The sequence below is a fragment of the Tyto alba genome, unplaced genomic scaffold (assembly GCF_018691265.1).
Source record: "Tyto alba isolate M040663 unplaced genomic scaffold, T.alba_DEE_v4.0 Super-Scaffold_20000042, whole genome shotgun sequence".
Taxonomy (NCBI): domain Eukaryota; kingdom Metazoa; phylum Chordata; class Aves; order Strigiformes; family Tytonidae; genus Tyto; species Tyto alba.
The window spans coordinates 10878526-10897898 of record NW_024881293.1 but is presented as its reverse complement, the minus strand read 5'-3'; the positions used below and the strand labels follow the sequence as shown (position 1 = coordinate 10897898).

The 19373-nt window shown below is 59.1% G+C and overlaps 2 protein-coding genes across 3 annotated transcripts; both read right to left on the bottom strand.

Moving 5' to 3' along the window:
- Positions 1-11680, bottom strand: LOC104363504 (coiled-coil domain-containing protein 124). Of its 2 annotated transcripts, none has more exons than XM_032999315.2 (5): positions 11457-11680; positions 9977-10139; positions 2906-3092; positions 2413-2527; positions 1-2076 (listed from the first exon to the last, which is right to left on the bottom strand). In XM_032999315.2, the coding sequence occupies exons 2-5, from the start codon at positions 10133-10135 to the stop codon at positions 1872-1874; spliced, it is 666 nt and encodes a 221-aa protein (XP_032855206.2). In that variant the 5' UTR covers positions 10136-10139; positions 11457-11680; the 3' UTR covers positions 1-1871. The 2 variants fall into 2 exon arrangements, with proteins under 2 accessions (XP_032855206.2, XP_032855207.1); XM_032999316.2 differs by having other exon boundaries at positions 11482-11679.
- Positions 11681-12401: 721 nt separating this feature from the next.
- On the bottom strand, positions 12402-19306 carry LOC122153629 (sodium/iodide cotransporter-like). The gene is made up of 16 exons (XM_042794244.1): positions 19222-19306; positions 18803-19112; positions 17873-18263; positions 17699-17764; positions 17316-17367; positions 17124-17191; positions 16868-17022; positions 16611-16751; positions 15460-15589; positions 15198-15286; positions 14990-15102; positions 14215-14285; positions 13846-13932; positions 13337-13542; positions 12743-12846; positions 12402-12634 (listed from the first exon to the last, which is right to left on the bottom strand). The coding sequence occupies exons 1-16, from the start codon at positions 19304-19306 to the stop codon at positions 12402-12404; spliced, it is 2301 nt and encodes a 766-aa protein (XP_042650178.1).
- Positions 19307-19373: the final 67 nt, after the last annotated feature.

Here is a 19373-nt window from a genome sequence, read left to right as displayed (position 1 = left end):
GGGGGTTTTAATTTTTAATTAATTGGGTTCAAACACAACAAACTTCTCACAGAAAGGGGAGACACCAGGTGCATTCCTCCCTGTCTTTACCAGCTGGGCTTGAGGGTGCAGAGGGGACACACACACACACGTTCTCAGGGGCCAGCCCCGCTCCTTTAGCCTGGTTCTGCAAGTGGGGTGCAGAGAGGGCCGGGGAAAGCCCCAAAATGGGCACAGAGAGGGCCGGGGAGAGCCCCAAAATGGGCACAGAGAGGGCCGGGGAGAGCCCCAAAACGGGCACAGCCCCTCAGCTTCAGCATCATCTCCTCAACCCCCCTTCCCCACCAAAGTGCAAATGCTTCTGCAGCCCTGCAGACTCCTGCAACCCTCCCCGCCTCCTTGCAGATCCTGTGCAGGGGCAGAGGCCACCCCGCTGCCCGTTACCCACCTGGGGCTGAACCCCATTTGTAAAAAAAAAAAAATCAGAAGAAATCCCAGCAGGACGCTGAGACAGCCACGAGTTTTTGTCTCAGTTTGGCAACCCCGGTTATACCCACAGGTAAGCACCAACGGCAGTGGAGCTGCTGCCTGGTCAAGGGTTTAGACCTTGGGGGAAGGAATTTCACTCCCAAAGGAGACCAGAGGGGATGTGAAAGGGGAGAGGGAAGAGAGGAAAAGCCAGTGCCTGCTCGAGGCGAGGGGCTGAGCCTCTCCAGCCCTGCCCCGGCCCTCCCAAGGGAGCTCACCGATTTCTTTTTGCTGTGACCAGTGGAGAGACCAGGGGGCTCTGGCCGAAGGGGAGCCGAGGCGGCACGGCTGGGACGGTGCCCTCAGCCCGGCAGCGGGAGAAGCTGCTGAGCTGACAGTCCCACATTCCCTTCCACAGGCCCACAGGGCATTTTCTCGACCGAGCCTGGGAACAAGAGAGGGAAGAGAGCGATGGGAGAAGCAGCAGGATCCCTTTTCGGGGCAGTTCTTGGGTGGTGCGGGGTTGCAGCCCCTCCTGGAACCCTCCTGTCCCACCAGCAGTGCGTGAGGGTCTGGGCAAGGCCAGCAGGGAAGTCACACAGAGAAGTCTGGCACCAGCATCCTGCGTGGACAAGGCAGGAACCACGCTGTGCTGTGTTATCTCTCCCATTCCTCCTTGAAGACGGAAGGTTATTTTCTCTCTTCCTCACACCACCATGCTGACAGAGCTTCTGCTCCCGTTGCGGTTCCTCCTCCCCACCTAACGCAGCGCTGGGAGAGATCAAGAGGAGGGAGGTGGCGGGCAGCAGGCTGGGCCAACAGCAATCCCAGTTTGGAATCTCTTCGGGGCCATCCCAGCACCAAGGATGACATGAGCAAGAGAGGGCGGGTGCCTTCCTCGTGACAGTTGCAAAAATTCACCCCGCAGAGCACGAGGGTGCGGCGCAGCCACTGTAGAGGCAGGGATGAATGCAGTTAGGCTGAGGTCCAGGCTGTGAGCGGGTTAATGCGCGGTGCTAGACAGCACGGGGCGGGTGTGGGGGGGGTCCCCACACTGCACCTCGCAAGCGCTGCCCATGCTGAAGGTCTGGAGGCGAGTTAGTAGCTTTTTTTTGTAATAACAACCAAATTCGGAAGTGGGAAGGTAGTGTTAGTCCATCCAGGTCGCGCTGCACCAGCTGCCTGTGGAGGGGTGAGCATGTTGGGGGGGGCACAGGCTGTCAGTGAAGACAGCAGGACACTGCAGGGTCCCCAGGTGAGCTGTGACCTCGTGCTTATCTTAAATCCAAGAACAGAGAAAGACAGAAAGTGGGGGTGGGGAAGAGAAACAAAAGGAGAGGAGGTTCCTGGTGTCTCCTGTTTTTATCAGAGCAGAGCCCTGGGGCTCCAGCCCACTGTCCAGGGAAGGATGATCAGCTCTAGTTCTACTTTTGGCTGTTGTAAGCTTTGTGCCGCTGGTTCATGGGGTTTTCTGGAGACTTCATCCACTCCTTCTTGAGGAGCTGCTTGAGCTGGGACAGGCGCATGTTGGGGTTCTCTTGCTTCAGGCGTGGCAGATTGACCTCTTCAAAAGCTGTGAAGGCAGCTTTCATCCGGCGCTCAGGGTGACGGTCCAGATCATTGGCAACGCTGCCGGGAGGGAATTCAGAGGAGACACACGTCAGAGACACCCCCCCGCAGGCACCAGCCTCTTGCTCCTCTCTGGTCCCCTGCCAGCACAACCAAGTGCATAAAGAATAACTTGGGTGATAAAGCAGAAAACCCCGTGATACTTCCCCTACCCACTTCAAATACTCTTCACAGAACAACAGGGCAGGGGACGTGTCCTGCTCTTGCTGTCAAGATAGAAAGTCACAGTCAAAGCAGAAAAAGAAGGCAGTTCTGGGGAAGGGAGTATCTGCAAGAATTTCTTGTAAGGAAAGCAACACCTTCAGAGGAGAGCACTGCTATGATATGGCCACGTACCTGAGGACAGCAATGGCATCTTCAATCGTCCTGGCCTCCACTGATCCTTCCTCCAGTACCCTTCTGTTGATGTTCTCCTCCAAGGGGACCTCCAAGTGAGTCTTCTCCTTCTCCACTGCACAGGGAGGGGGGGGAAAGGGAGAGCCGTTAATGGCAAGTCCAGCCTGCACAAAACCCTCAGAAGAGGGTTTTCCAAAGCAGTCTAAAGAAAGTGCTGCGGAAACTCAGCCAGAGTTAGGTCCCAGTCCTGGAAGAGAAGAGTGGCTGCTCTGCAGCTCTGTTTCTCCACCTCACGGTGACAGGAGGTTTCTTCTTCCCCCATTTGGGTGTTAGTCACAGACACAGCAAAGCACGCGGCACAGAGTAGCTGCAGGCAGCTCTTGCCTTCCAAACACCCTGTCCTTCAGCGACAGTGGGTGAAAAAGGAACAGCCCTCCCTTCCCGCTCCCCAGCCCCCTGCGGCTGTCAGGGCCTTTCTGTGGTACCACCAAACCTGTATCTGCATTCTCCTTCTGCTGCTGGTCTTTTCTGATCGTCTCCTCGATCTGGGCCCTGGTGACTTTGCCCGGAGTGACCTGCTTGGGCGACTTCCCTTTCAGCTTCGAGTCTTCCTCCTCCAGCAGGCGCTGCAGCTCCTTCTTGCGCTCCAGCTGCTCCAGCCGCCGCTTCTCCCTCTCTTCCTGGAAGGATGAAAGGACGAGGTCACCTTTACCCTTACGCCTTCGAGTGGCACAGGGATCAAATTATCCCTTACAGGAGCAGGGAACCCCACTTGAACAGGAGCAGGCACCTCACTTCTGTAGCTAAGGCAGCACTTCACCTTATCAGAGAGGATGGTGGCTCGTTCCCCCCGACCTCCAGCAAGACAGCGAGGGCCTGTCCTGTCCTGTCAGAATAATAATTCCCCTGTCCCTGCCCCATCTGCAACCACATGCTGGCTTCCCCTGATGTCAGTACTGCGAAACACAACCCTGCTGTTGAGAAGGAGCAGGAGGTACCAGCCAGGGCCTGCTGACAATCAGATTAAGTTTTCCACTTTAATTTTAATAAGTGGTTCGAGGTTGAAAGTTCAGCAGTTGTTTGAGACAAGCCAGTCAAGAGGCTGAATGCGTCCTCAGGCCTGGCTCACACTCTTCCTAAGAGCTGGGACAGGGGATTAGACCGAATCCAACAAGCAATGCGGCTCTTGTGGTAATTCTAAAATGCTCCAGGAGTTTAAGAGCCACTTTGCCCTCCAAGGCCCAGGGAAGAGGGTGACAAGACCATGCAACAGGCCCTTAAGAGCTTTCACCACTTTGGCTTCGAGTTTTTTTCCTCCTCTCCCCAAGCCTATAAGATCTGGCAAAAAGAAAGAAACAACAAGAGAACATCTCTTTGGGGCAGCGTCACATGCTGCAAAGCATTTCACATTTAGGTTAGTTACATGGACACTTAATTATGGCTCTCATCCATTATTCACAGGGATGGCACAACAACCTGATCGAGCGTTAATGGAACGGGTTTACTCAAAGGCAGCTGCACTGCAAAACCACCCCAGCAGAAATCCAACCCGCTGTCTTCATCGGTGCTTGAGTAGTAGGAGCAGAATTACTCGTGTTGGGGTAGGGCCCACTTCAGAGATGGTAAGCAAGGCTGGGGTTTGAGACTCTGTTAAATAAAAAACCTGTAAATCACTCCACAGCTCAAGAGTTTAAAGAAAAACTCACCAAAACACAGAATCAGAGCCCACAAATGCTGAATCAAAACACACCCTCGAGCAGCTGCTGCTTCCCCCAGCAAGGAGCAGGCCTTTCAACCTGGCTGGGAAGGAAAGGGAAGGCTCATCACCCCACTCCAAGCAGCTGGGGCCAAGGATGGGAAAAACGCCATTAGAGGGCTGGAGCCTTTATTTCGACTGGCAGTCTTCAATTTCCTGGTCATTAAGTGCTTAGTGCCAGTGCCTTGAGACACAATGCCCCAGCAACTGGACCATGCATGATTTCAAAGTGCAAACTCCCTTATTTAAGACACCAGCTTTCCCGTCAGGCCTCTCCCTCTTCTAGTAAAGGTTGAGTAAACAAATGTACTCTGTCTCCCAGATTACGAGGGATTTCGGCCACTTTTGGAACAGGAAAGGTGTCACGAGAGGAGCGGGAAGACAATCCTAACCTCCTAAAAACTCATTCAGGGGGTATACCTGGGCGAGAGCAGCCGTAGGGGCTTTGTCCACCCTCACTCAGCAGAGTGCAGGATAGCTCCAGCTCAATGGGATCTCCAGCTCAACCACCAGCCTCTGCTTGCGCAGCAGGCAGTTTTAAGGAAGAATGCAGGAGAAGCCCCCAAACTGGAGAGATTAATGTGCCAAAACAGGAGGGCCACAGAAATCACTGAAGGTTGAGCAGTCAGGGAGAGTAAGCCATTTAATTAGATGTAAAGCACATGCAAGAGAAGCAGCACTGCGCATTCAGGGTACTGGTATTGTGCCTAGAACACAGGCTAGTGCAAAGAAACTGTCCCCATGCTGCTCGTCCCAACTCTGAGCTTCTGGGGTGACTGAAGAAGGTACCACAGAGAAGGTGCTGGCATGGTGAGCACCTCAGCAAGGCTGCGGGCGTGGCTGTGGTTTGAATAATTCAGGAGACTGATAAGGAGTGAATACACAAGTACTAATGACCTAAGGGAAGGGAGCAAGACATTTAAGAACAGAAATGTTATTTATAGTTAGAGAAGATTATCTTTTACCCCTGCTTATTACAGAAAGGGAACTGTCCTCCAAGTCAGCTAGCTCAGCAGCCTGTCTCACATCACACAGCCCCAGCTGGGACACCAACACATCTGACAGAGCAGAAATTCAAGGATAATGCTCTGCTGCTGCTGGCTCCTTTCAAACAAAACTCTCCAGAGAGGACACATCCACTTCACAATGGGGAAAACAGAGGCACAAGTGGGGTGCAGAGCCTTCCTCCAGTACTGAGTGCTGCAGGGGACCTGCAGCTACTCCTCTCCCCCAGCTGCTGGGGTAAGCTACTCCCTGCTCTGGCATTTACAATTGAGTTTCTATTTGCGGAAAGTAAATAAGCTGGCACTGCTACTAATTTGTCACAAGACCTGCAAAATCTATGTGCTCAGGTTTCCCCCAGCAGCCCGTCACGTTCAGGTCTGCTCTGCACCTTCCACGGTGCTCAAAAGCAGCAGCTCTGAGCCAATCCCACATCCCAAGGGGCCTGAAGCTGTCATTTTTGAAGACTTTTCTCAGGTTGGGCCAAACCAAACGAATCTTTATGAATCAGCTTAAATGTTCTGATGAAAGGGACGCTTGGATTTGTCTAAGTGAAACATACCGCAAAGCTATTAGAAAACTGGAAAGGAAATTAATAATGTTCTCCCTCAACATTGCTGCACGCTGCAGGGCACCGGGCGAGATGTTTTTAACCGGACACTTCTGTTCCCAAGGACCTGGGATTTAAAATGCGGGTTTCCAGCCTTGCAGAGAACTGCCTGAGCAAGGAACAATTAATTAGCTTTCAGAACAGCTTCCCACCTGCTAGACAGGAGGAGAACCAGGTCCCACGCACATGGCTTTGAGAGGAAGCGGTCAATTGAAGCAGCAGCGCTCCCAATCAACCTCTTTGCATGAGGCCCCGAGGAGGGCTGGAGAGCGTGCTGCCAGCCTGGCGAAACACGCCGCTTCTCGCACGGCAGAAGGGCAAAGCGATGCAAAAAAATGACGCAGTCAGAAAGCAAGCGGGGCATAACCAGCCTGGAGTATGTCTAAGTGCTCGCTGGGCTCTCCGAGGTACACCGGAGCTTTGAGACGGGGTCAAACATGCCCCTTCCGTCGCCCACAGGCAGTCAAAGCAAGCATCAAAGGGATACAGGAGCCTGAAAAAGTCGGGTTTGGGGTTTAAAGCCCAGCCTGGTGTTGTCAAGTGTTTCTCTGCTACACCTCTCTCCCCTGCATTGCTCATTCAAACCATCAGATTTCAGTATTGCGTACCTGGTACCACGCAGCCGTCCTCCAAAGGAGGAAGAACAGTCATTTGACCTGTCTCGCATTTTATCTGAATAAGAGCTGGTGCTCACAGCTGAGTAATTCTGCACTGAATCAGAAGCGAGGGGGGGGGGAGAGAAAGTCACCACTCGCCTGTCTGCGATACCACTGCAGCTGGGACCTGTCGGTACACGAGCCTGCCAGCCCACACCCCGCGACCGAGGCTAACGGGAACGAGAAAAAGCATAAAACTCGCACCAAGAGAGTCCTGGCTCCCTCGTGCACCATCTGCACCCTTCTAGCACAAGTATTCACCCTGCACTGAACTTGAATCTTTCCCCAGGCCCCGCAGCACAAGTACAAAAAGCCTCCTCGTTCCCACATCACTCGCACACCCTCCCTTCACCGTTCCCGCCGAGGGCACCGAGCAGAGCTGCGGGAGGGGCCTCTGCGGGATGGGGGCTGCTGATGCTGTGATGTGCTGGGCAGAGAGAAAGGCGCAACGGGGTTCTGAGCCGCTGCTGAGCAAGGAGGAATTGTTTTCCTGGCATACGGGCGCCCAACAAAGAGAGCCCGGGCGAAATACAGCCTGAATGGGAAGAAAGGCTTGGCCTCCCTCAGCCAGACAGCCCCAGCGAGAGTTTGGGAAGGAGACTGGGAATTTGGCTGCATCCTTCCAGCAGACACCTAGGCTCCAGCAGCAGTCCCAGCCAGCAAGATCTTCCCGTGCGTGCCCACAGCAGCTAATCCCAAGGTGGGCAGAGAGAAGCAGGTCTGACATCAGCTGCGAGACCTCTGTCCTCAACAGATACTCCTCTGGTCCTTTCTTCCCGTAACGCTCCAGCAGATTTAATGGTTTGTCACCCTTCCAAGCCTGCCCGCAGCTTCACCCAGGACACACGTGCGTCCGTAGCTGTTTCACCACCAGACACACTTTAGCTAATTGCACGGAGAAAACCCCACTGTGATCAGGCTGAGGAGGAGTGCTGTGCTTTGAGCCGCAGTCTAACCTTGCGTAGGAAGAGTGGGAAGGGACAGAAAGGATGAAAACACCCGAACGTTAAAAGAAAAGCAGTTACCTAGGTAAAACCCTGAGTCTTGCATCCAGAAGGATGAAGATTTTGTGCTTTCCAGCCAGAGCTCTCCAGGGAAGGTAACAAGCTGTGACTTGAAGTGCCAGAGGAGGAATACACACATCGCAGGCTGGTGATATCAGCTCAGATGTTCCTTTATGCATCACAGAGCCACCAAACGAGTGTCACCCTCTGTTAGCAGAGGACAGTTGCTCTCAGAGCAGGGGGTGGTGGCGCTTAAAGAAACCCCAGAACGCAGCAAAAGCAAACAACAGGACAGTCGTCTGGTGACAGTGAATCTCACGGCGGCAGGCACCGCATTTTGAACATTAAGCTCCACTATGCTTAAGTATTAACGCTGACATGCATCGCTGCCCCGCCAGCGAGGCCACCAGCTCACCATGCAGAGCCACCGAACCCTGGAACAGCAACAGAGCTCCGCACCCTCATTTCACTGAGGCTCCAGTGGTCGTCTGTGGGGGAAAGAGATTAAAAGGGGTGCGTGGGTTTGGTCTCGGCACGTCCCTGAGGCTTTCAGGCACTCCTGCCTGCTGGCAGTGCAGGAATTCAGAGGTGCTGCATGGGTGCGCTGCAACACCGTTAATGTGTTACTGCCATCGCCCGGAGAGCTGGGGAAGAGCTGGAAAAAGCTGCTCAGCGCTGACTGCGAGGTGCTGAGAGCATCCTCCTACACACACTGCCATCCCCTCCTCCGGGTGCTGCCGCTGAGAGCGACACGAGTCCCTCCTGCAGCATATGGCCGTGGCCAGCAGCGCTATTTCCATGCCAGCACCACCCGCGAAACAGCTACTTCTCCGGGGAAGTTTGACTCCTGTGTGAACAGTTTGGTTTCTGTCCTTCTCTAGGATAAGGATGGAAAGTCATTTACAATCTGAGTCACACATTCCTTCCCTGACGGGATGCGATGGGGCACTGGCAGCTTCTTCCATTCTCTGTAGGGATATTCCAGCCTGATGACACTGGAGAAGCCGCCGAGGAAGGTTTCACTGATTTCTTTTCCCCCAGCAACCCACTCGTTCCTGTCTGTTGGCCACTCACCCGCCTAAACAAAGCCCCAGCGTTTGCTTAGGTTGTGGCAGTGCCTGCGTGAGGCTCCCCCTGTGCAGGTACAGTTAGACTCGGAGCCTTGCTAGCAGGACAGCTCCTCATCCGAGCAGAGACTTTTGCTGCTGCGAGCTGCACATCCCTGGGGGGCTTTGTGGGAAGCGAACGCACTAAAACACAGCATTTGGGTGAAATTCAGACCTAGAAACTACAGCTATGATGATGCAGGGAGAGGGAACGGCTGAGGTGCTGAAACTGCCTCAGTGGTTTCTCTCAAACCCAGTCTGAGGCTCTGGGATGAACCCTGGTTTTCCAGTTAGCAATTCCAGCTCGTGACATGGCTCCCCTCTCCAGACTCCCATGCCCCTTTGGCTGCAGGAGGCTGTTTTGGAAGCCCAGTCAAATAGGTCACTGTTGGCCAAGTCTTAAGTAGAGCAGTAATAAGTCCTTGTTCCAGGAAGTAATTAGGCAGCATTACAGGATTGCATGGGGGAACAGCACACAGGACTCCAAATTCCAAACGTCAAGACACATATTAGGGGTGAACTCACACAGATGTACACAGCTACCAAGGTCACAGGGGCGCGCTGGCTCCCTGCCTGCCCAGCCAGTGTGCTCGGGTACCAACACACAAAGTTCAGTAACCACTAAATTCACAGAGCAGCACAAACCCAGTAACCCCATAAATCCCATTTATGTCATCAGTAGAAGCCCTGTCTGCTTAGCACAAGGGTGAAGAAATCATTTCGGAAGAGGCAGCTAAGTTATCACCAACTGCTTCCGGAAAAAATCCACAAAACCGGAAGGCAGATTTGTCTAATGCTGATGCAGGACACTGTTAAAAACCAAATAACCCAGAAACGAGCACTGAAGTGCTCTGTTTATTGAGCACTGAGGAAAACAGACACTGAGGGCAGAGCAAGGTGGTAAGAACAACCTGGAGAGATCTTTTGAGGGACGTGTCCTGATGTAGGGCACACCAAGTTAGGGAGGAAAAAACCCCCTTTGTAATCCTTAACCCTGCTAATTTATTTTTCCTTCTCAAAAATGAAAGAAAAGTTAAGAAAGGAAAAGGAAGAAAAAAAACCTAAAGAACTACTTGGTTAAAAATCAAGCTCTGCAGCAAAGTTCCTGATCTTTTACTTAATTCAATTTTAAATGACTCTGACAATAAAGCTTTTACTGCCTCCCTCAGGAAGTCAGCTCTAAGATCCACCAGATTTCCGAATTACACATCAGAGCTTACACCTACTCCCACACTCGGCTTCTTTTAGCTCCCAGAGAAGCCACTAGTTCCAGCTCTTTTGCCTGAAACTAATTGCAGGACAATGTGCAGAGAGACAGCTACAGCTGGGGGACAGAGGAGGAGAAACAACCCTTTCCGAGCAAGCCTGGCTCTCCCGGGCTTAGCAGAGGACCAGCTAGCAGATCCCCTGGTACCTGACTAGCCATTCACCTTCCTTTGTTCCTTCCTCATCACGTGTTTGTCTTCATCCTTCCAGTAGGCATCTTCCAGCTCCTGCTGCCGCTTGGCATCGGCTGCTGCCTTTGCCTCAGCTTTCCTTGCGCGGGCAGCAGCCGACTTGGTATTTTCACCCTGGAACTTCTTGGGCATCACTCTGTGGAGAATAAAGGAGGTTCAGATCCTTCTCCTGCCCAGGATCTTGGGTTCACTGTCAACCTGGGAAGCAGGAACAGCTGGAGTTCACACCATGAAAACCCCCTGTTCTTATTGCCTCACACTATTTCGAGATCCCAGGCAGAACCGATCTAGCAATCTCCCAACTCAGCCAGGAGGAACTGTGCTCACTCCACCCCAGATCCTCAGCAGGGGACAGTCCCTCCTGCCGATTTATTGTGCTGCAACCACACGACAAATCAAGCTCCTGGGTTCCTGGTACCAAGTAAAAAGCACCACTGCCCTGCAAGACAAAACACTGTCTGCTGCTGACTCAAAAGGAAGCTGGGTGCTTTCATTATGCATCAACAGGCTCCGAGGGGAATTCACTGCTGCCAGCAGAGGAGGGTGAACCAGCACAAGTGCTGTATCACACCCCCTGACTGCACAGAAACAGCCCCGGGGCCCCGTTTAACTTGGGTAAATGACCACGCAGAAGTGCCATATTAATTACCCCTACATTGTCAGGGTAGGAAAAGTCCTAAAAACCAGACAGAAAATTAACTTGGCACTATGAGAGGCCCTTCTTAACAGGCTGCCCATGCAGCCACTGCATTCTTGATCTTAAATCTTTACTTCTAATGGCAGAAAACTATTTGCTGAACAAGAAACAACAGAGGAGAGCTGCTCTTTATGGCCATCTGCTCGTGACCCAAACTTTTTAAAGCCTGGGCTGGACTAAACCCGTTCTCCTCCCCAAAACCTGCTCAAACCCTTCGTGAAGTGCACGACCTGGGCTGGTCCCCCCGGGGCAATGATGCGCGCGGGATGCATCGCCCATCCCAGGGGCTGCTCCTCCAGCCCCGCACCCGGTGCCAGCCCGCCCCGAGCCGCCCTGCCGGTCCCTGCCCAGGCCGAGCCCCTTCCCTGGGCAGGACAAGCGGGGCCCTGCCCCACGCCAGCGTCCCCAGCATCCCACATCATTTTGGGGTGCTACAGACCCCCCCCCCTCCCCACGGCACAGCCCCCTCCCCACGGCACGGCCCGCCCCCCCGGCTGCCCCTCCGCGTTTGCTCAGGAAAGGGGCAGTTTTCCCCCCTCCATCCCCTCCCCAAATCCCCGGCCTCTCCCCTCAGCCCCCTGACCTCCCCCAAAGCCCGGGCCTGCCTCCCCCCTCCCCAACCCTTCCCCCTCCCCTCAAATCCCACCCCCGGCCTCCCCCCTGCTCCCCCCCCAGCCCTTCCCCTCTCCCCCCCGTTCCTCGCCGCCCCTCCGGCCCGTTCCCTCCCCTCAGGCCGAGCCCGAGGCCTGAACCCACCGCCCGGGCCCGGGCCCGCTCCTACCCGGTCCCCGCCGCCGCCCCGGCCGTCGCGCACGTTGCGCGTCACCGGTGGTCGCTACCGCCGGAGGGGCGGGGCGGGCGGCGCCGGAGGGACGCGCATCCCGCCGCCGCCATCTTTGCTGAGGGCACGGGCGGCTCTGCCCGTGCCACCGGCGGTGGCGGGGAGCGGCGGGCCCGGCGGAAGCTCCCGCCCACGGAAGCGCCCGCAGCGCGGCGGGAAGGCCGGCGGGGAGCGCGGACTCCGCCTGCTGCCGCCGCCGCCCCTGCCCGGCACAAAGATGGCGGCGCCCCCGGGCTGGCGGCTCCGGCAGCGGCTGTGGGCGGGGCCAGCTGCACCTGGGTGGGCGGGGACTGAAAGGGTGTAAGTCGTTGTCCTCTGAGTGGGCGTGGCTTAACAGGGCGGGGCCTGTTGTCACCTGGTGGATTTATCAGGACAGAGCCCATTGTTGTCTGAGTGGGCGTGGCTCAGCAGGGCGGGGTCCCGTGTCATCTAGGTGGGCGTGGCTTAACAGGGCTATCATCTGGGTGGGCGCGGCTCTGCAGGGCAGAGCCCATGAGTGGGCGTGGCTCAACAGGGCGGGGCCCGTTGTTGTGGGATGGGGTGGGGCTTAGTAGGGTGGACGGTCACTTGGGGCGGGGGCTTAGCAGGGCGTGGCCTCTGGCCATCTGGGGGGAGCTGCGTTTAAGAGGGTGGGGCCCATTGTCACCTGGCTGGGTGGGGCTTATCCCCCACCTCCTCCTGCCCCACTTTGACACTGCCCCCCCCCCCCCCCCAAGAGGAGTGGGCAGCCATGTGTGCATTGTCCCCCTCCCCACCCCCCCCACCCCCCCCGCGGCCCCCCCAGGACAGGCTCCTCCCTGGCAACGGCTCCTCCTTTATTGGGGACCCCAGGACAGGGACGTGTGTGTCCCCCCAGCACCCTACACGTGGGTCTCCTGCAGCAGGAGGTCGGTGGCAGTGGGGGGCTTGGGGGGGATACAGTGGGGGGCATCCTCCCTCTCCGGCCTCGCCACCAGTGCCTGGGGGGCTTCGCCCTTGCCCAGGGGCTCTTCCCCGGGGGTCTTGACACCCGTGGGGGCCACCGAGGATGTCTGCTTCGTGATGTCCCACCACAGCACGCCTGGGGGCAGCCGTGTCCGCTTGGTCAGCCCTGCTGGAAAAGGGGGGGGGGGGGGGGGGCAGGGGCGCGTGTCATGGAGGGGGGACACACACACGACACCCCCAACGCTGCGTCACACCCCTTCCCGGTCCCCAGCCTCACCTGGCAGGGAGCTGAGCAGGACCCCCACCGCCACCGTGGTGAGGGTCCCCAGTGCCCCGTAGTACAGGTAGGAGATGGCGTAGAAATCCCCCAGGATGGCTGGCCTGCGAGGGGAGGGGGTCAGGGACCCGCAGAGACAGCGGCGTGACGTCACAGGGATCAGGGGAAGCGGCATGACATCACAAGGAACAAGAAAAATGGTGTGATGTCACAAGGAACAAAGGAAGTGTTAATGGCATCACGAGGAACAAGGACAGCAGTGCGACATAACAGCGAAGAGGGAAAGTGGTGTGATGTCACAAGGAACAAAGAAAATACTGTAACGTCACAAGGAACAAGGACAGCAGTGTGACATAACAGTGAACAAGGAAAGTGGTGTGATGTCACAAGGAACAAGAAAATGGTGTGACATCACAAGGAACAAAGGAAGCGCTAATGACATCATGAGGAACATGGACAGCAGCGTGACAGAACAGCAGAGAGGGAAAGCAGTGTGACATCACAAGGAAAATGGTGTGACGTCACAAGGAACAAGGAAAGCAGTGTGCCATCCCGGCAAGCCCCCCGCGCTCCCTGGGCCGGCCCCCCCCTCACCGTGCTGGTGCCGGCGGGTCGTGGCGGGGGGGCAGGGGTCCCAGCAGGATGCTGCGGTTGGCGCCGGCACTGCGGTTGTAGAGCGGGCAGAGGGCTCCGGAGGTGGGCAGCACCCCCGCGGCCGCCGCGCTGGGGGGGTACAGGGTGCCCCCCACCGCCACCCAGAAGGAGAGGGCGAAGCCGGTGCCCAGGCCCCCCAGCACGCCCTGCGGTGGAGGAGAGGGGTCCGCACAGCCCCAGGGGGTGGGGGGGGGGCAGGCTGTGGGGGGACCCCTGGAAAGACACACCACCCCCCCACACCCCAAAAACCCCAACGCCCTGGAAACACACACACACACACTCCCCACCTCAAAAACCCCAGTGCCCTGGAAACACACACACACCCCCTGCCAAAACACTAACCCTCTGGAAACACACACACACACACACCCCATCTCAAAAACCCCAACCCCCTGGAAACTTTCCCCCCACCTGCCCAAAACCCCAACCCCCCCGCCCCCGGGACTCACGGCCGTGCTGCACATTGGTAGGAACATGCCCAGGACAAAGGCCCCCAGCAGCGGGCCGCTGATCACCCCCATGACGGTGAAGGAGCCCTGGAAAGTGGGGGGGAGGGGGGGGAGGGGGGAGAGTTCTGCCCCACTGCCCCGGCTCGGGGGGCTCGGAGGAGGAGGAGGAGGGGGAGGAAGGGGCTTGGCTCTCCCCCAAACCCCCCCAGCCGCTGCAGCCCAGCCAGCTCGAGGGCTCTCTGGCAGCCAGCGGCGTGTGGCCGCGTCCCACTCGGCTGGGCAGAGCCGGTGGGCACGCCTGGGGGGGCAGCGGGGTGACCTTGACCCCGTGGTGGGTCTTGTGGCGCGGCACGGCACGGCACGGCTCACCTGCAGCACACCGCCGCCCAGCAGCGAGGCCAGAGCTGCCACCGTGATGCACGAGGTGCCGTAGATGAGCGCTGCGGGGGAGACCGGGAAGGTTCAGCACAGCACGGCATGGCACAGCGTGGCACAGCACGGCATGGTGCGGTGCAGCATTGCACCGCACAACACGGCATGGCACAGCGTGGCACAGCAGGGCACGGTGCAGTGCAGCACGGCACAGTACATCACAGCACAGCACAGTACAGCACGGCATGGCACAGCATAGCACGGCACGGTGCAGTGCAGCATGGCACAGGACAAGGTAGCTTGGCACGGCACAGAGTGGCACCATGCTGGGCACCATGGCATGGCACAGAACAGTGCCATGCAGCACAGGATGGAGGGAGCACGGCATGGCGTGGCATGGCATGGCATGGCACAGCATGGCACGGCACGGCACATCATTGGCTGGGCTAGCATGTCACAGCATGGCACGGGATGGAACGGCACAACATGGCATGGGATGGCACAGCATGGCACATCACTGGCTGGGCTAGCATGTCACGGCATGGCACAGGATGGCATGGCACAGCATGGCATGTCATGGCACAGCATGGCATGGTACAACATGGCACAGCACGGCACGGTGTGGCACAGCATAGCATGGTACGGTACATCACTGGCTGGGCTAGCATGGCGCAGCGTGGCACGGCAAGGCATGGCGTGGCACGGCGTGGCATAGCATGACACAGCAAGGCATGGCACGGCACAGCACGGCACGGCTCCCGTGCCCACTCACACAGCCCCTTGGAGATAAGGGTGAGCCTCCGCGGTGACAGCGTGGGCATCCTGGGCTTGACGAGGTCCTCGACGGTGACGGCTGCCATGGCGTTGATGCTGGTGGAGGCCGTGCTGTGGCGCGGGCAGGCGGCAATGCTCAGCCCCAGCAGCCTGCGGGGGGGGCGGGGGGGGGGGTCCCCTTGGGGCGAGGGGTGCCCCAGCCTCACCTGAGGGTCCCACTGTAGGCACAGGCCAGGAACAGCCCCGGCACCCCCGGGGACGTCTCGAAGATGTCAAGGACCAAGTAGGGCATGTACTGTGGGGGGACATGGCTGTGTCGGCGGGGGGGGGGGGGGGGCAGGACCCTGGGGGCCCCCGCGGCAGGGCTGGGACAGGCACCCAGGGCTCCCACCCCTCCCGCCCTCTCGCCCTTCCACCTCACTGCCCTCAATTTGGTGCTGGAGAGAGCAGAGCCGCAGGGGTTGGTACCTGGTCGGGGGCCGAGATGTAGCCAGCGAGAAGCGGGTCGCAGTCCTTGTAGAGCGCAAACATCACAAGGCCACAGGCCACCGCGCTGGAGACGATGCAGAAGAGCCCCACTTGATTCACCAGCAGCGCCCTGCAAGCACAGGGTGGGAGCACGCCCGGCTGAGCAGGGCGGCGGGTGCCCTGTGGGGTGCAGGGGTGCAAGGTCCGTGCAAGGCTGCAGGGTCTGTGCTGGGTTGCAGGGTCCGTGCAAAGGTCCGTGCAAAGGTCCGTGCAAGGATAGAGGGTCTGTGCAGGGGTGCAAGGTCAGTGCAAGGCTGCAGGGTCTGTGCTGGGTTGCAGGGTCTGTGCAAAGGTCTGTGCAAAGGTCTGTGCAAGGATAGAGGGTCTGTGCAGGGGTGCAGGATACGTGCAAGGGTCTGTGCAAGGATACAGGGTTCATGCAAGGGTCCGTGCAAAGATACAGAGTCCATGCAGGGGTGCAGGGTACATGCAAGGATCTGTGCAAGGATAGAGGGTCCATGAAAGGGTCTGTGCAAGGATACAGGGTCTGTGCAAGCGTCTGTGAAAGGATACAGGGTCCCGGCAGGGTCTGTGCAGGGGTGCAGGGTCCATGCAAGCGTGCAGGGGCAATGTAGGGGTGCAGAGTTTGTGTGCAGGGTCTGTGCAGGGGTGCAGAGTTTGTGCAGGGTTGCAGAGTACAGGGTCCATGCAAGCAGACAGGGGCAATACAGGGGTGCAGGGGCCATGCAGGGGTGCAGGTTTCCTGAGGGGTCCGTGCAGGGTCTGTGCAAGGTCCATGGAGGGGTGCCAGGACCATGCAGGGTTGCGGGGTCAGTGCGAGAGTTCAGGGTCCACGCAAGCATGGAGGGACAATGCAGGGGTGCAGAGGCTGTGCAGGGTCCGTGCAGGGGCGCAGGATCTGTGCAGGGGCTGTGCAGGGATGCAGAATCTGTGCGGGGCTGTGCAGGGGTGCAGAAGCCCTGCAGGGTCAGTGCAAGGGTGCTGGGGTCACACAGGGGTGCAGGCACTGGGTTGCAGGAGGGGGGCAGGCAGCCACCCCCCCCCTCCCCCCCTCCATTCCCAGAGCATCCCCTCGCCCCTGTGTGCCATCCCACGCCGAGTGGGATCCTGAGGATCCCCGCGGGACTCACATCCTGGCCTCCCTCTCGGTCCTGCAGGCCACGTAGCGCTGGACCTGGGCCTGGTTGACGCCGTACATGGAGAGCCAGACCAGCGTGCCGCCCAGCAGGAAGGTCCAGACCGTGTACCGGCTCCGCGGGTCCGGGTTGAAGCTGGGCACACCGGCATGCCACCGGGAGGGGGGTGAGCTGGGTCTGGCACCGACCCCCCAGCACCCCCGGGACGGGGGGGAGCGGGGTCAAGGCGCAGCAGGGTGGGAGGGACTCACTCGCCGAAGTTCACCCTGGAGCCGTTGGCAGCGATGCCCAGCACCCTGGCGGGACCCCCCACCAGCAGCACCCCCCGGATGATGATGGCGATGAAGCCAGAGAGCATCACGAAGACCTGGAAGACGTCCGTCCAGATGACAGCCTTCATCCCGCCCTGCGCCAGACGGAGCCGGGAGTGAGCACCAGGGACCCCTGGGGACCCTGGGGACCGCCCCGCACTCCCCCCCCCCCCCCCCCCCCCATTCCCACACGCACTATGGTGGTGTAGAAGGTGCAGATGATGCCGGTGGAGAGCAGGGACGCCCAAATGTCCAACCCGGTCACTGAGGAGGAAGGGAAGGTGCTGAGCAGAGGCCCAGGGTCTAAACGACACCGGGGGTGGGACAGGGCTGAGATGTCCCCAATGCTGTGACACGTTGGGGAGCAGCCCCCACCTCCCCACCGAACCTTGGTTGAGGATCAGGGCTGGGGCGTAGATGACGATCCCCGTGTACAGCGTCTGCGGGAAAAAGAGGGGGGGGGGGGGGGGGTCAGCACCCCGTCCCACCGGCACTGCGGGCGCCGGGAAGGTGACGCCTGCGCCCACAGGGACAAGGATGAAACGTGACGGTGCCGCCCAAGCATGGCGCTGGGAAAACACCGAGGTTTTCATTCCAAACAGGGCTCCCGCCGGGAGCTGTTTGCTTTGAGTCACGGAAAACACGAGCACGGGAACGAGGACGCTTCCCGGGGGGGGAGCTCAGGGCAGCACCGGCACAGCCGGATCCAAACCCCCACCGAGTGCCATGTCCCCGCCGTCCCCATCCCACCCAGGCACCGTGGCCACGCACCGTGGCCACCACGTACTGCACGGTCCCGCACAGCCGGACGCTCCTGCTGAACCGCCGCTCCAGGTACTGGGGACAAGGACAAGGGAGCGCGTCGGGGCTGGCCCAGCATCGGGGTGCTCCGGGGGCTGCTCCGCAGCAGGATTTATCCTCCCCCCCACGCCTCCCCGTGCCCACCTCGTAGGTGCTGGTGAGCCCCAGGCGGTAGAAGATGGGGAGGAAGAACTGAGCGGTGAGCAGCGTGTTGAGCAGCTGCGCCAGGCACATCCAGAGGAATTTGGCTCCGTAGCGGTACGCCTCTGCCGGCACCCCCAGCACCTGGATGGCCGACATGAAGCTGGCCGAGAGCGAGAGCCCCACGGGCAGCGCCGACATCCGTCGTCCCCCCGTGAAAAAATCCTCTGAGGTTTTCTGGCCGCCTTTGGCGAGGCCGTGGAAGAGCCCGATGCCGGTGGAGATGAGTAGCATGAGGCCGAAGACCCCGTAGTCCCAGAGGCTGAAGGTGAGCCGCTCCGGCACCCACAGCTCCAGGCTCCCCGGCGGGGCCAGCGTGGCTGCTGCAGGGCACCTGTGAGCAGACGGGGACGCAGCACTCACGGCTAAGCCAGGGCACGGTGGCACCGGCACATCCGAGGGTGACGAAACTAGAGGGGGAGAAAACTCCGCGCAGTTATTGCCCGACATCCGACGCACAGCAGACGGGACCGAGCACGGAGCAGAGAGCGTGGCTGCCACCCTGTCCCATCCCGTCCCATCCCCGTCCCTGGGAAGGTCTGTGCCGAGCAGCCGGGAGGGTGTTTGGCTGCAAAGGACAGAGCCCGGAGCTCTGAGAGGGACAGTCAGAGCTCAGCAAGGGAATTGCCCCAAATACCTCCCGGTTTGGATCCTGCAGGGAGAGGAAAGCAGCAGCACCCGGTCCGGCTGCTCCAGAGCACATCGGTCACCGGCTCTGTGGCTCCAGGGAAGCGTCGGCACCCGAAGGACACGGCCGTGAGGGAGAGATCCCCCCCGGCCCCGACCAGCACAAACAGGGAAGGGCAGAGCCGCTGCTGGAGCCGAATTTATCTCCAACCCAAAGGACAAAACAAACCAAAGCTAAACCTTTACCCAGAAAAAAAGCAGCTCGTTTGCAGGCAGCTACCCGCGGCCCAGCAAGCACCCGGTGCTGAGGCAGCAAGGAGGAGAGCAAGGGGCTGCCTGGTGGGGGGTCCCTGGGGATGTGGGGGGTCCGGCGGGTCGGCGGAGGCTGCTGCGATGTCCTCGGCGGGCGTTGAGGCGTCGGAGGGGCGAGTGGGGCCGTGGCGAGGGGCCGGCGGCGCCTCGAGCTCCTCCAGCCCCGTGGGGCGGGCGAGGGCGGGAGGCAGGTTCAAGGCGTCGGGGAGGGACCCTTGGCGGGGAGGATGGAGCCGGCGGGGGCCTCATCCATAACCCCTTCCCTCCCGCACAACCCCAGCCCCGCTTAACCCTGGGCCACCCCGAGCGGCAGCACGGCAGCCCCTACCCCAGTGAGCTGGGGGGCTGCTGACCCTTTGTGAGCGTGGGGATGGCGGGAAGGCTCTGGCCGTGGGGAATATGTGGCCTCTGGGCGTGGGGCTGGTCCGGCTTCCTCATTCCCTGGCACAAACGGTGCTTTGTCTCGCCCAGCCCCTGGGCAGGTTTTGTCCCACGGTGATTTCCT

Bases quoted from the DNA above. Each gene is read 5' to 3' on its own strand.
- LOC104363504 (XM_032999315.2), bottom strand. From the start codon at position 10,135: ATGCCCAAGAAGTTCCAGGGTGAAAATACCAAGTCGGCTGCTGCCCGC. The intron at 3,093-9,976 runs GTGAATGGCTAG...TCATCCTTCCAG, and splicing joins TGAGGAAGGAACAAAGGAAG to GAAGAGAGGGAGAAGCGGCG. The intron at 2,077-2,412 runs GTACGTGGCCAT...CCCTCCCGGCAG, and splicing joins GATGCCATTGCTGTCCTCAG to CGTTGCCAATGATCTGGACC.
- LOC122153629 (XM_042794244.1), bottom strand. From the start codon at position 19,306: ATGAGGAAGCCGGACCAGCCCCACGCCCAGAGGCCACATATTCCCCAC. The intron at 19,113-19,221 runs GTCAGCAGCCCC...GTTATGGATGAG, and splicing joins CATCCCCACGCTCACAAAGG to GCCCCCGCCGGCTCCATCCT. The intron at 15,590-16,610 runs GTGAGTCCCGCG...CTGTGCTTGCAG, and splicing joins ACCGAGAGGGAGGCCAGGAT to GGCGCTGCTGGTGAATCAAG.